Source organism: Hyperolius riggenbachi, chromosome 11 (genome assembly GCF_040937935.1).
Source record: "Hyperolius riggenbachi isolate aHypRig1 chromosome 11, aHypRig1.pri, whole genome shotgun sequence".
Classification (NCBI taxonomy): Eukaryota; Metazoa; Chordata; class Amphibia; order Anura; family Hyperoliidae; genus Hyperolius; species Hyperolius riggenbachi.
Window position 1 is genome coordinate 49989753 of NC_090656.1, and position 15800 is coordinate 50005552.

Below are 15800 nucleotides of genomic sequence, written 5' to 3' on the forward strand. Positions count from 1 at the left end.
ATTTTCACCGTAATAGTAGAATATCAGTAAAACTACCAATATTGTACTATTGGGTTTTCTGGTCGCCCTAATTCTTGCATGTATGCAGCTACCCATGAAGAAGAATTTATTTTTACGGGTAACCAGTGAAGTGAATAGCTGTTCTATGGCAATATTGGGGGGGGGGGAGGAGGATTCGTAAGTTTGTTAACAGACTTATTTGGAAGGCCTGTGTAGAGAGCATTGCAGTAGTCCTGCTTCTGATGAGATTGTGAACCAGAGGTGGTAGGTTTGGTAGATCCTTGGAGGGGGGGAGGGAATCATTTTTTGCAATGATTCAGGCTAGGTGCACACATAACATAGCGTGAAATGCTGCGTTTTATGTCATGTTTTATGTTAATGTGTGCGTTTTTGCTGCTTTTTTTACTGCGTTTTTGGTGCATTTGCGTTGGCGTTTTTTTTACTCTGATGCGTTTTTAAGCATTTTGCATGCGTTTTAATGTGTTTACGGTTTGTATATACAAAATGCATATGCGTTTTGTAGGTATTTGTCATTTCATGCAAATCACTAGGAAGACAACAGGAAGCGGAAATACATCATAAAACAATTTTTTTTTCCAAAAAACGCCAAATACCATTGTGTTCCCATTGACTTTTATTATGTGCATATGCATTCTTTATATCAGTTTTTTCCTGTGGCCCATAGACTGTCATTAGCGGCAAAAACGCAGCCTTTTCCGCCATGCCAACGTTTCTGCTATGTGTGCACCCAGCCTCAAAGTTGAAAGTTGGAAGATTTCACAATAGTAGAGCTTTGATTTTTGATGATTAATTCCCCAGGACAAGAGATCCCACTCTACTGGCAGTAAGGAGTTACTGGAACTTTGAATACATGTATTGCCAAAAGTACAGATGGTCAATACACCAAACAGTGTGCTTTGCAAATTAATTTAGGTTTACTATCACATTTTAAACCACTTTTTTTTAATGCATATAAGGACTGTTTTTAGAGTTACAGTATATGTAAATCTGGTATTCTACCCATACCTCCCAACTTATTGAGATAAGAAAGAGGGACACTTAAGCATGCCCCGCCACACCCCTAACCCTGCCCACGACACGCCCTTAATCACACATGCCATAAAGATTTCATAAGCAAAATATGTTTTTTTTTTTATTCAAACCACACTGGTCCTTTCTATCCTGGTTCATTGTAATTCATACTAACATTTGAAAATAAGAAATATATTAATTTAAAAAATGGGAGAGTCAATTAAAGTCTTATTAGATTAGAGTCAATTAACCACTACAGCCTTCAGTCGTTTTTCACCTTATGCATCCGAGCAATTTTCACCTCCCAGTCATTCGACAATTAATTGATCTATATCTTGTTTTTTCCGCCACCAATTAGGCTTTCTTTGGGTGGTACATTTTGCTAAGAATTATTTTTTTCTAAATGCATTTTAACAGGAATATTAAGAAAAAGATGGAAAAAATTCATTATTTCTCAGTTTTTGGCCATTATAGCTTTAAAATAATACATGCTACCACAATTAAAACCCACACATTTTATTTTCCCATTTATCCCAGTTATTACACCATTTAAATTATATCCCTATCACAATGTATGGCGCCAATATTTTTTTGGGAACTAAAGATGCATTTTTTCAGTTTTGCGTCCATCACTATTTACAAGCTTATAATTTAAAAAATATTAGTAAAGTACCCTCTCGACATGCATATTTAAAAAGTTCAAACCCTTAGGTAACTGTTCAAGGTTTTTTTTTAATTATATTTTTTATTTTATTTTTTTGTTAAAAATTTTATTTGGGTGTTTTTTGGGTGTGGGACGTAACAGTTAATTTTAAATGTAATTTATTGTGTTATGTGTGAAAACAAAAGTATGTGCATGTAGTTTTACTATTTGGCCACAAGATGGACACAGTGATTTTTCTGTTTTTCTATCCTGTGAGTGAGCATGCTCGCTTACTTGAAGCACAAGGTGGACGTGTTTTTTTTTTTTTGGTCAGGAAGACCGCGGCCTCTGAAAAGAAGCAGTCGGTTTCTCTACTAGGGACTTAGATAAAAGAATGTGAACAATGTTCCCATTCATTGATCTCCAGGCTAGCAGGGGGGGGGGGGGAGACGGCACGGGAGCGCGCGGACGCACGCAGCAGCCTTTTGGATAAAATAGTTAAACACATATTTCAGTAGATAAAATACATATATTTACATAGATCTGTACATCAGAGGCATGAATGAGGAAGAAAAAAGGACGGAGTGACTAAAGAGGGACTGTCCCTCCAAAAGAGGGACAGTTGGGAGCTATGGCTCTACCACCTGCCAAAGTTAAAGAGCCTGTGGAAACAAATACTGCCCAAGTGCATCTCCGCAGCCCCATATAGCTGCATACATGGATTAGTAGCACATAAGCGGAGGGCAGAGGGAGGGATTCTGTGACCTGCTTCTTCAGGTGCTATAATAACAGCAGTAGATTGGTGTCAGAGACAGCGATGGAATATGATGTAATGGGGCACTAGGCAAGGTAGTCAATTCTGGGCCCCTTTTTTTGTAAGCTAAAGTGGAGAGAGGTCAGAGAAGGTGGCTGATGGGCCCCTTGACACCCACTAGGCCCCAGACACCTGCCTAGGTTGCCTGGTGGATGATCCTGTTCTGGTCAGAGAGCATTTTCAGAAAACAATTGCAGGATCTAATTAAAGCTATCACAAGTAACAGGCAGCTGGCTTTCAGCTTGGATATACAGCACTGTTTCATTTTTCTGTCTAAAAGAATGTGTGTTGCTCCGGCAGAGTACCTCTCAACTCCCTTTCCATTAGTAACTGAGAAAGTGCGACGTTTGTGGCTGAGACGGGAGTAATCCTGTATAGAGACATTCCAGATGTGGCTCCGCTTCTTGAAAACACGTTTATAGTCTGATTCACCATCTTAGCTTGTTGGCGGCTTTATCTTTAAAGTCAAGGACTTCAGAACGCACTGAAAACTGCAGCACAGGCAACAAGTATGTGCTTTCTGTAAAGAACCATTCATACATGGAATGTGTTGGGCCTCACATTGCTATACCTTGCTGGGCAGACCTCCTCTATTGCTGTTGTACAGTAATATAATGGCTCGCTTCCGACCGCTCTGCGCAGTGCAGAGTAATGCATGTGAAAGCAGCTGTACAGTGGGCCTAGCTACATGTCGTTTGTTAATAATTTGTGCTGTAGACATGTATGGATTCACTATAACAAATAGCGTGCCTTATCAGAGTTAACGTGCCTTGTCAGAGTTAACATGCCTTTTCAGAGTTAACATGCCTTACCAGAGTAGCATAGCGAGTGTTACGAACTTATGCCTGCTAATTGGCAATGACGAGAGCTCCACTCGCCCTGCGGGTCCAATCACTTTAAAGGACATTATCCCCACACTTTGATTGGCCCAATAGGCTGCCTGTCAAGTTTCCTGTCAAGTGACAGGCAGCCTGTTGGGCCGATCAAAGTGTGGGGATAATGTCCTTTAAAGTGATTGGACCCGCAGGGGCTCAGGGCAGGACGAGTGGAGCTCTCCGCATTGCTAATTAGCAGGCATAAGTTTGTAGCGCTTGCTATGCTACTCTGATAAGGCATGTTAACTTTGGTAAGGTATGTTAACTCTGATAGGGTACATTATTTGTTATAGTGAATAAACCCCATAGCTCCTTCAAGCAGAACCACAGCCTCCTGCCCCCCCCCCTCCCTTTCCCACCTGCTCAATTAGCTTACAAGCAGCCATCTTGCTTAATAACAGAAAACTTTGCAGTCAGGGCAATACAATTACAATCACTGTAACTTACACAGTGAGACCCTATGCTGTAAGTAAGCCTTTTATTCAGAGCAGGATCAGGCGACCTAGGCAGGTGCCCATGGCCTAGTGGGTTTCAAGGGGCCCACCTGCCACCTTCTCTGACCCCTCTTTATTTCAGCTTACCAAAATGACCACAAGGGGGCGATAAATCTTCTACCTTGCTTAGGGCCCCTTACATCTTAAAGAGAACCCGAGGTGTGTTTAAAGAATGTTATCTGCATACAGAGGCTGGATCTGCCTATACAGCCCAGCCTCTGTTGCTATCCCAAACCCCACTAAGGTCCCCCTGCACTCTGCAATCCCACATAAATCACAGCTGTGCTGTGAGGCTGTGTTTACATCTGTAGTGTCAGTCTCAGCTGCTCCCCCGCCTTCATAGCTCCGGTCCCTGCCCCCGTCCCTTCCCTCCAATCAGCAGGGAGGGAAGGGATGCAGGCGGGGACTGGAGTTCTGCAGGAGGCGGGGAAAGCAGCAGACTGACACTATAGAGATAAACACAGCCAGCTCTGACAAGCTGTTTGTCAACAGCTTGGCTGTGATTTATGAGGGATTGCAGAGTGCAGGGAGACCTTAGTGGGGTTTGGGATAGCAACAGAGGCTGGGCTGTATAGGCAGATCCAGCCTCTGTATGCAGAGAATATTCTTCAAACCCACCTCGGGTTCTCTTTAATCCATCTCTGCTTTTATCTCCTGCATGGTTGGTTTGGTCTGCTTGTAGCAGAATTGACTTGGACACCTAAGTTCCAACAGTCCTAGGTAGCATCAGTCAATGGTAAAGCTGGACCATCCTTTGTAGACTTTATTGATTCAGTAAACCATGAGCCAAATCAGTGTGTGTGAGCTTTACTACTGATTGTTATGTATAGAGAGCGTGGCGTCAGTTCAGCCTGGAGCAACGCAGCAGTAGCAGCATCTGCATAATGATTAGTAGAGCGGGACAATTTCTCTACTTAAAGGGAACCTTAATTCTGGAAAATAAACAAAGTTTCACTTATCTGGGGCTTCCAGAAGCCCCCTGCAGCCATCCTGTACCCTCGCTGGTCCACCAGTGCCCTCCAGTCCCCACCGCGGGTTACTTTAGTTTTCGGCTGGACACGTATTGTTCTTCGCCTTCCAGCCATCAAGCGCGTCCCTCGCAGGTGCAACACAAACTCCATGCAGATAGTGCCCTGGCTGGAATTCTAACTAGGGACCAAGTGCTGCAAGTTGAGAGTGCTATTCACACACTACGCCACCCTGCTGCCCATGGCTAAAGCCCCAGAGAAAAGGATGCAGGTCATCCAGGAGGTGTGGCAGATGCGTTCCTAGGATCCTAAGAGATCCGGGGGAACTTTTGGGCACTCCAGCCAAAAGATGGGTGTGGCCATGCACCGAAATGTGGGTGAGCCACATTTACATGAACTTAATAGCGGTCTAAGTAGGCCTGCCCAGCAAAATGTTGGATAAAGCTCCCCTCTCCATTAAAACAAAACAAAAATGCAGCATATTGCATAAATAGAGTTATCTGGCTTCTGTCCTGGCTGGTCTAGCTTTCTGCTGGGCGGGCTGGCCTGCTGCCAGTCTGCCCATAACATTCCCTGACCTTCTAATGGACCCCTTCCTATGCTTCCACGGGCCTCCCACGGAGGCACCACAAATACTAGCATGCTCCCATAGAAGAATCACAGCTCCCTGCATGCCCCCATAAAGGCATCACAGCATCTAATATGGCATCACAGCACCCAATATGCCCACATAAAGGTACCAAAGCACCCAGCATACCCCCCATTGCTGTGTGCTGTGGTGCCATGCTGGGTGCTATGGGTCTTGCATCTATGGGTCTTGCTGGGTATTGTGTGGTGCCATGTTGGGTGCTGTGGTGGCTCTACTCTGCCTTGGGTACATCCGGGGCACCACAGAATAGATCCGGGGCACATGCCACTGATCTTTGGGGCTAGCAATGCCCCTGAGGTGTGGGCAGAATTTAAGATGATATTACATTGTACATAAACACAGTACACCTTATCACTGAACAGGCATTCTTACCATACATAATAAATGCTAGTTGAGGTAAGTCATGTGGTAGAAACCTTGTTTTTGGTTGGCTTCACAGGCTTTGCAGGCTTTGTTCAGTGTCTGTAGATATACAGGACAAAACGTTAACATTCTTGCCTCTCCTCGGGAATCGGGAGATGCCTGGATGAGCTGTGTGTAGCTTCTTTAGCATATTATATCCGTAGTCTTTTGGGAGCTCAATACTGTACCTTGACTCAGGAAGGTCGTCGGCAATTGAGAGTGAATGACACAGTGACAAACATTCCCACGAGTTCCATGCTACACTTTCTCCTAGCACGCAATATCTTCTCATGCTGTTGCATAACTGTTGTCAGAATAACATTTTGTCTTTTCTTTTAAAATGGGAGATATATTTGTTCCAAACACGCAACCTTTTCTCCTGCTGTTGCAGAACTGTTGTCAAAACTACATCAATTATGTCTGTATCTCATCTTTTAAAAAAAATAAAATATACTGTTTTGTGGTTAATTGTGTTGTAATTTTCCTAAACGTTTACACATGAAGAAATGGAAGAACTTGTGATATCCTACAATGTATACATTATGCGAGATCATTAAAAAAATATACATTCTAGCTAAGATGCAATGCACTTGGATTATTCAAATTATGCTCCACAAGTATGACCGTCATGCATAAGCATTACCACTGCTAATCATCATCTTCTCCATATCATATCCTATTTGGCGCGGATACATTTATTGCCTGACTTACTGGTAAATTTTGTACCTTATCGTAATGGTGATGGGTCATTTTGCAATGACGCATACCGTATTTTTCAAACCATAAGATGCACTTTTTCTCCCCCCAAAGGGGACCCAGTGTACCTTTTGGTCTGAATAATGCAATCCAGACCGGTGCCTGGCATCCTCTGTACCAGTGTCTTCCTGATGTCCCCCTGTGTCTTCCATTGATATCATAACAGTAATGTAGCTCACTCACTTCTTATGATTCAGAATGACCTTTTGATTCAGAATGGTTTGGAGGCAGGGATAAAGTATAACAGCCAGGCAAGGCAAGTAGGATTGTTTTTCAAAAGGCAACCAGCAATGCCAACCTCCATATCTCTCTCCCCCAACTAATAACTTTCCTTTAACTCGTACTATTATTTCTTTGTGGGTACTTAGTATAGAAAGTTACAGAATACCATATACAGTGGGTTGCAAAAGTATTCGGCCCCCTTGAAGTTTTCCACATTTTGTCACATTACTGCCACAAACATGCATCAATGTTATTGGAATTCCACGTGAAAGACCAATACAAAGTGGGGTACATGTGAGAAGTTGATCGAAAATCATACATGATTCCAAACATTTTTTACAAATCAATAACTGCAAAGTGGGGTGTGCGTAATTATTCGGCCCCCTGAGTCAATACTTTGTAGAACCACCTTTTGCTGCAATTACAGCTGCTAGTCTTTTAGGGTATGTCTCTACCAGCTTTGCACATCTAGACACTGAAATCCTTGCCCATTCTTCTTTGCAAAACAGCTCCAGCTCAGTCAGATTAGATGGACAGCGTTTGTGAACAGCAGTTTTCAGATCTTGCCACGGATTCTCGATTGGAATTAGATCTGGACTTTGACTGGGCCATTCTAACACATAGATATGTTTTGTTTTAAACCATTCCATTGTTGCCCTGGCTTTATGTTTAGGTGAACCTCCGCCCCAGTCTCAAGTCGGTTGCAGTCTCCAAGAGGTTTTCTTCCAAGTTTGCCCTGTATTTGGCTCCATCCATCTTCCCATCAACTCTGACCAACTACCCTGTCCCTGCTGAAGAGATGCACCCCCCGAGCATGATGCTGCCACCACCATATTTAACAGTGGGGATGGTGTGTTCAGAGTGATGTGCAGTGTTAGTTTTCTGCCACACATAGCGTTTTGCATTTTGGCCAAAAAGTTCCATTTTGGTCTCATCTGACCAGAGCACCTTCTTCTACATGGTTGCTGTGTCCCCCACATGACTTGTGGCAAACTGCAAATGGGACTTCTTATGCTTTCTGTTAACAATGCCTTTCTTCTTGCCACTCTTCCATAAAGGCCAACTTTGTACAGTGCATGACTAATAGTTGTCCTATGGACAGATTCCCCCACCTGAGCTGTAGATCTCTGCAGCTCATCCAGAGTCACCATGGGCCTCTTGACTGCATTTCTGATCAGCGCTCTCCTTGTTCGGCCTGTGAGTTTAGGTGGATGGCCTTGTCTTGGTAGGTTTACAGTTGTGCCATACTCCTTCCATTTCTGAATGATCGCTTGAACAGTGCTCCGTGGGATATTCAAGGCTTTGGAAATCTTTTTGTAGCCTAAGCCTGCTTTAAATTTCGCAATAACTTGATCCCTGACCTGTCTTGTGTGTTCTTTGGACTTCACAGTGTTGTTGCTACCAATATTCTCTTAGACAACCTCTGAGGCCCTCACAGAACAGCTGTATTTGTACTGACATTAGATTACACACAGGTGCACTCTATTTAGTCATTAGCACTCTTCAGGCAATGTCTATAGGCAACTGACTGCACTCAGATCAAAGGGGGCCGAATAATTATGCACACACCACTTTGCAGTTATTTATTTGTAAAAAATGTTTGGAATGACGTATGATTTTCGTTCCACTTCTCACGTGTACACCACTTTGTGTTGGTCTTTCATGTGGAATTCCAATAAAATTGATTCATGTTTGTGGCAGTAATGTGACAAAATGTGGAAAACTTCAAGGGGGCCGAATACTTTTGCAACCCACTGTATACAGGGGCCCAGAGCTGTGGGGGCCCCCTGCTACTAACCTTCCCTTCTTCCAATACAGGAGTCTATCCTCCAGATCAGGTGATTTTGTGGCTACACTTGTTATGGGTGTAAAGGTCATGATGGCAACACTTGTTTTATGACCCTTGTAAGATGGACCTCGTAGGCTGTGAGGGTCACCAAGGGCCCATCATAGTTTAACTGGGGATCCCTGGATTTGTATTTACTATTCATCTGTGCTGTCTGGAGTTTTGTGTCTGGCCATCCAGTTACTGGGCCCATAACCTGATGGAGCAGAGCGGTCTGTACACGCAGATAGGCACCCAGTATAACAAGGTAGAACTCTTTACTGAAGAAAAACATGCAGAGGTAAAACAGACACCGCCATCAGGCAATGCAGCTTACTTAGAACAGAGAGGATCACAGAGAGAATACAGGAAACCACAATACCATTGCATCATTTTACAGACAGTGACATCTTGTGGTTGTTTTACTATACTGCAGTTTAGGTAATAATGTTGTTAATCCTCTAACTGTTCCACTTCTGCATATTTAGATAAAGGTAAATTCACTCTATCATAGACATTGTCTTCTTTCCTGTAATGAAACATTACCTTTGTGTTTTTGTGTCTAGAGATGGAAAAATCAGCAAACAGGAGATGACATCATATTTCATGAAGGCTAGCTCAGTGCTGGACTGTAAAATGGGATTCATCCACACCTTCTCAGAAAGGACATTCCTGCGGCCGGTATCGTGTCAGCACTGCGGAAACCTGGTGTGTATCTGTGCCAGCGAGTATGATATGATTCAGTGATATGTACGGGAGTCATGCATGAACTACAGTCTTTGTCATCATGTGTGTGTTTCCTGTTGTGTCTCCTCCCTTCCATATCATCCATTTTACTTCTTTTGATGACATTGCTGTTTTCAGACTGTATTCTAAACTTTGAAAGACGCAATAGAAATGGCAATAAATGGGAGATGGTCTATAAACACACTGTTAATGCACTGAAGGCCATTATTAACATCTGTTTTAGACATGAATGTTAAAGTGACCTTAAAATGGCATGTTGCACAATGAGATGAATGTGGAAATATAATACTAATTCTGATTGCCTGTCTTCTCTTCTCCATATTTTGCTTGTGGGAGTTTCTAAGCCAGCTCTATAAATCTCAGTATCTGCCGTCTCAGCTGACTGTCACCTATTCATAACTTCTTTGCTTTTCTTTGATACTTGATCAGGGGTCATAGACATCTGTGGAATTGTGAGGAGTACTTCTTGCAGCAGGGAAGGAGCCAGGAGAGAGGAGAACAACTCAGTAGCTCATTACTCAGTATGGTGAACTTTCATCAAACTGAGTTTTAAATTGTGCTTGGGTCCTCTTCCCTGACTAAGCTTCTTCCCTTGGCCAGCTAGTGAACCTGTGACCACTAATCCTGTCTGTCACTAATGCCTCATGACCAGTACCAGTTGGCTTGTGATGCATGCAGATAGGGGAGGACACAATAAGTGGGTATTTGATTACTGACTACCAGTATACTCCCGGGTTCTCAAAAGAATCGCACACCACAACTGCCGCAGAGTCCCTGTCACCCAACACCACAACAAGTCTGTGTGCACGCCCACAATAAGCCACCGCCTACACTAATCCACTGCCCACAACTGCGCTGCTCACACTAAGGCACCACCCACACTAAGCCACCACCCACACTAATCTACTTCCCACAACTGCGCTGCTCACACTAAGACACCACCCACACTAAGCCACCGCCCACACTATTCCACTGTCCACAACTGCGCTGCTCACACTAAGCCACCGCCCACACTAATCCACTTCCCACAACTGCGCTGCTCACACTAAGACACCACCCACACTAAGACACCACCCACACTAATCCACTGCCCACAACTGCGCTGCTCACACTAAGCCACCGCCCACACTAATCCACTTCCCACAACTGCGCTGCTCACACTAAGACACCACCCACACTAAGCCACTACCCACACTATTCCACTTCCCACAACTGCGCTGCTCACACTAAGACACCACCCACACTAAGCCACCACCCACACTAATCCACTTCCCACAACTGCGCTGGTCACACTAAGACACCACCCACACTAAGACACCACCCACACTAAGCCACCGCCCACACTAATCCACTGCCCACAACTGCGCTGCTCACACTAAGACACCACCCACACTAAGCCACCGCCCACACTAATCCACTTCCCACAGCTGCGCTGCTCACACTAAGACACCACCCACACTAAGCCACTGCCCACACTATTCCACTGCCCACAACTACGCTGCTCACACTAAGACACCACCCACACTAAGACACCACCCACACTAAGCCACCACCCACACTAATCCACTTCCCACAACTGCGCTTCTCACACTAAGACACCACCCACACTAAGACACCACCCACACTAAGCCACTGCCCACACTATTCCACTGCCCACAACTGCGCTGCTCACACTAAGGCACCACCCACACTAAGCCACCGCCCACACTAATGCACTGCCCACAACTGCGCTGCCCACTCTAAGACACCATTCACACTAAGCCACCACCCACAGTAATCCACTGCCCTCAACTGCACTGCCCACACTAAGCCACCACCCACAACTGCACTGCTCGCACCAAGCCAGCCCTCGGGGTCTGTGCATACTTACAACATTCGGTTAATTCGTAGGATTCCAGGCAGATTGGCTGTTGTCGAGCACAATCAATTAGATCGCTGCCATGACTCACGTGACTTCATGCTGCTGACACCTCTACTGGCTCCCGGGGCACAGATCAGGGCCTGAAAGAAGCATCGGGATCCCCATAGGGTTGCAATAGACCAATGGCAATTGTCAGCAACAGGGAGGATTCTCATTGGTTCAGGGTGGACCAATGAAAAGTCTCCCTGTTGCTATGGAGAATTGGTCTATTGTCTCCCATGGGGAACCCAATGCCCCTACCGGCCTCCGGTGAGGGACGGCGAGACACATGAGAGGCGATGCGTACAGGCAGACGGGATCAACACAATACACGATTGTCAGGGACAGGCAGACGCAGAGTGAAGTTTGTTGCAAGTGGATGCAAAATGGACAAAATGCTTACCGTGCGTCTCATCTGCTCTTGTGTGGCCCTAACTTTATTAGCCATGTGTTTGTGTACACATGGCTAATAAAGGGCAAGCACATTTCATTATAGGCAGCCAGGACATTCTCCGATCCTTTCACGTGGTACAGTCAGTGATGCATTATAAATGTATTATTGATCGAGGGTGAATTGGAATTGATTCATTATATTAATGCTATAAATTAACTATTTAAATTCACTGGGAGATGCTGCCTGCCCCTGATAGCTGTTTGTCAGAACAATGGATTCTCATTTTACACCTGTTTAAGTTACAGAACATTTAATAACGCAATTTGCCAGATGAGCTGTTTTGTTTGATTTATACCAGTTGTTTAAAAGAAAACAAGTTCTGCCGGTATAATTTAGGGAGAATACCGAGGTGTGGATATTTAGTGTCTCGTGAGTTTACAGAGCATTATTGCATTTACAATTATTCAGAGACTCGCTGAGGTTTGGTGCTCTAAACAGATCTGACCTGTTTGATCCTTCCTTGTCTGCTGCCACAAATCAAGTGTGTGTGTCCAGTACAGGTGCTCTCCTGAATCTTTACACTACAGCCACCCCTGAGTGCAACACTCTCCTCCAGCCAGAAGGCGTTCCATTATGCACTGCTTGTCATTCCTCCTCCCCATTACCAACAACAACAACAACAAAATAATATATGTAGGCACAGCACCCCATGTTAGGACATTTAAAGAGAACCCGAGGTGGGTTTCTGACATGAATATTAGGACACAGAGGCTGGTTCTGCATACAATGCACAGCCTCTGTGTCCGTATAGTGTGCTCCCAGGCACCCCGCTCCTCTCCTCTCCCCGCCTGCATCCCTTCCCTCCCTGCCTCCATAAGCTTCCTCCAATCACCTTACAGAGGCGGGGAGGGAAGGGACGCAGGCAGGGAGCGGCGATATGCAGGAGGCGGGGGAGCGGGGGTAAATGACAGCACAAAGGTAAACAGCCAGCTAGCGACAAGCTGCATGTCACTAGTGTGGCGGTTTTTATATTGGGGGACAGCAGAGCGCAGGGGGGGTCTGGGGGGACACTATACGGACACAGAGGCTTTGCAACGTATGCAGAACCAGCCTCCCTGTCTTGATATTGATGTCAGAAACTCACCTGGGGTTCTCTTTAAATAAGTTATTAGGGAGGTGCTAAATGTTGGAGGGGGGGGCTGGCCAGAAAAAAACAAGAAACACAGTTAACCCTTTGCACACTCACCTGCAAATGTTTAAACAAATGCATTCACAGGAATCAATCATCCAGGAACCTCTGCTATCCCTACAGCTGAGTTAAAAGATCGGGTCTGAGTTAAAAGTTAGTTACAAAAGAATGCATTCCCTTGCGTAGTCACCTACACTGTGCAGAAGTACCGAGGTAATTGTAGGTGCCCTTACTCTGGCCCTGTAACATGCATAGTGCAAACATTCATTGCATCAAACCTATCTAACAGATTAGGAGCACACATCCTGACATCCTCTCCTGGGACACATAGTGCATCAAACTAAACTCACAAGGGAGCTGACAAAATATATTAATGTCCTCATGCATTTATTTCATTAGCTCCCTTGTGAGTTTAGTAAGTTTTTCTTCCTGAGTAAAATGAGCCATACATTACTTCTCTCCTATGCTGCTGGCATTTACAGTAAGTAGTAGAAATCTGACATTACCAACAGGTTTTGGGCTATATATGAAAAAGAGAGAACCGAGAGCCCAATATAGTGCAGTATGTTATGACAATGGGTATATGTGAAGAGTACAGAATTATACTCAAAAACCAGGGTTACCTCCAGGCAACCACTGTCCTGTCCTCACTCAGGAAAAGGAAGTCGCTCTCTTTAGACAGAAGAAAAAGGGGTAATCCACCTCCAGCAGGGGTGGATATTTGTATGACGTGAAAAGGAACAGAGGCGCCAAAAAGGTTAAAAACAGGTATTAAAAAGTTTAAAAGTGCTTTGGAGGCAGTGGTGGACTTACCTCCTGTAAGCAGACACAAGAACCTGTGTGTTCAACATAAGACAAATTTATTTGGTACACTCCAGGGGGTTCGCAACGTGTTTCGCAGGCCTAAACCCGCTTCATCAGGCAATAATTAATTGGAGGACACAGCTGGGGACAAGAGGCAGAAATGGGTGCATATTCGAACCAAAATGCATTTATACAGTGGAGTTAGTATATCGGTATTCAAATGCGTCATTGTATGGTGATCAAGTATGAAAAAAATGTTATTTGTGGGGGTAAAGGAATGGTATGTAACAAGGTGCCACTATGGAAGCAATAGTATATGAGTATTCAGGTGCATCAATAATACCTATCTGTTCACCATTTATTGATGCACCTGAACATTGCTGGGCCGAAATTACGCATGAGCGTAATTACGCATCGTAATTCAATGTAAATTTACGCGTAAGCGGTACGCGTACTTTACGGTCTTACGCGTAATTATTTACGCGTAAGACCGTAAGTGGTATCGTAATTACACTGTCTACCGTAATTGCTAGGCATGCGTAATTTTACGAACACTTACGCGTAATTACTAACGTAAAATCTCCCATTTTCTAAGAGTAGCCAATCAGTCAACATCCTAAGCAACCAATAGTATCTTCTCCCGCCCTTCAGTATAAGCGTACGTTTTGACGCATACGAATGATATGTACGCAATAACTGTCACATTGACGGCTATTGCGTACATATCGTCCGCATGCGTCAAAAAATACGCATTAATGGGTATTACGGCACTACGCGTAACATCGTAGTGTAAGCGCCTTCATTACGGTATCCTTACGCGTAATTGCGTAAGTTTACGCGTAATTACAGTGATGTACCGTAGATAATTTCCTACGCCGTAACCGTAATTGCGTAATGCGTAATAGCGTAAAATTACGCGTAATGATCCGTAAGCGTAGATTTTTCCATTACGAGCAGCACTGCACCTGAATACTCATATACTATTGCTTCCATAGTGGCACCTTGTTACATACCATTCCTTTACCCCCACAAATAACAATTTTTTCATACTTGATCACCATACAATGATGGACTTGAATACCCATATACTAATGCTACTGTATAAATGCATTTTGGTTCCAATATGCACCCATTTCTGCCTCTTCTTCCCAGCTGTGTACTCCAATTAATTATTGCCTGATGAAGCGGGTTTAGGCCTGCAAAACGCGTTGTGAACCCCGTGGAGTGTACTAAATAAATTTGTCTTATGTTGAACACACAGGTTCTTGTGTCTGCTTACAGGAGGTAAGTCCACCACTGCCTCCAAAGCACTTTTAAACTTTTTAATACCTGTTTTTAATCTTTTTGGCGCCTCTGTTCCTTATCACGTCAGGTTTTGGTCCATCTCTCCATAGGGGATTCTCAGCATGACCTTTTTTCTTTATAAAAACACTCCCTGAAAAAGGTTTATACAATGATGCTGGCCAGCAGAGGCGGGACAAGGTCCTCCAGCACCCAAGGCTGGGACACCAAAGTGCGCCCCTCCATCCCTCCCACCCCAGCTGTCACACACTAATTGCTATTAGACTAAGAGGTACCACATGGCCCACAACCACCCCTACACCTTAATATCTAGCTCTCTGGCCTGCAGTCACTGCTATGTATCCCCTTTTCTTATTTCTTTCTGCTTCAAACACAACTAGGAATGACAGCTGAATGAATTGTGCGCCCCCTCCTACACTGCGCCCTGAGGCTGGAGCCTCTCCAGCCTATGCCTCGGCCCGGTCCTGCTGGCCAGCCTCCCTGCTCACCGTGCACTTTTTTTGGCAGTTGGACGGAGCAACTGCCATTCACTATGTGCATTTTGAAATCCCTGTGAACCCCCATGAGGAGATGGGCTAGTCCAAAACCTGTCGGTTCTGTCAGATTTCTACTACCTACTGTAAGTGACAGCAACATAGGAGAAAAGTAATTTATGGCCCCTTTTACTCTGGAAGGAATGTACTTCTAAATTGTATGTGTTTACATATATTTAAATTTTTAAGATTTTCGCGACAGCTGTACTTTAACTACTTACTGCACCAGATGCAGTATAACTTCATCTGAA

General features: G+C 44.4%; 1 protein-coding gene across 4 annotated transcripts in view; it reads left to right on the forward strand.

Annotated features, from left to right (window-relative positions):
• RASGRP2 (RAS guanyl releasing protein 2) overlaps positions 1–15800 on the forward strand; it is a 261441-nt gene that overhangs the window by 210132 nt on the left and 35509 nt on the right. For all 4 annotated transcript variants that reach the window (XM_068259466.1, XM_068259465.1, XM_068259468.1 and 1 more), the window contains one exon: positions 9247–9388. In XM_068259466.1, the coding sequence (XP_068115567.1) occupies positions 9247–9388 (142 nt within the window). The remainder of the gene's footprint in view (positions 1–9246; positions 9389–15800) is intronic.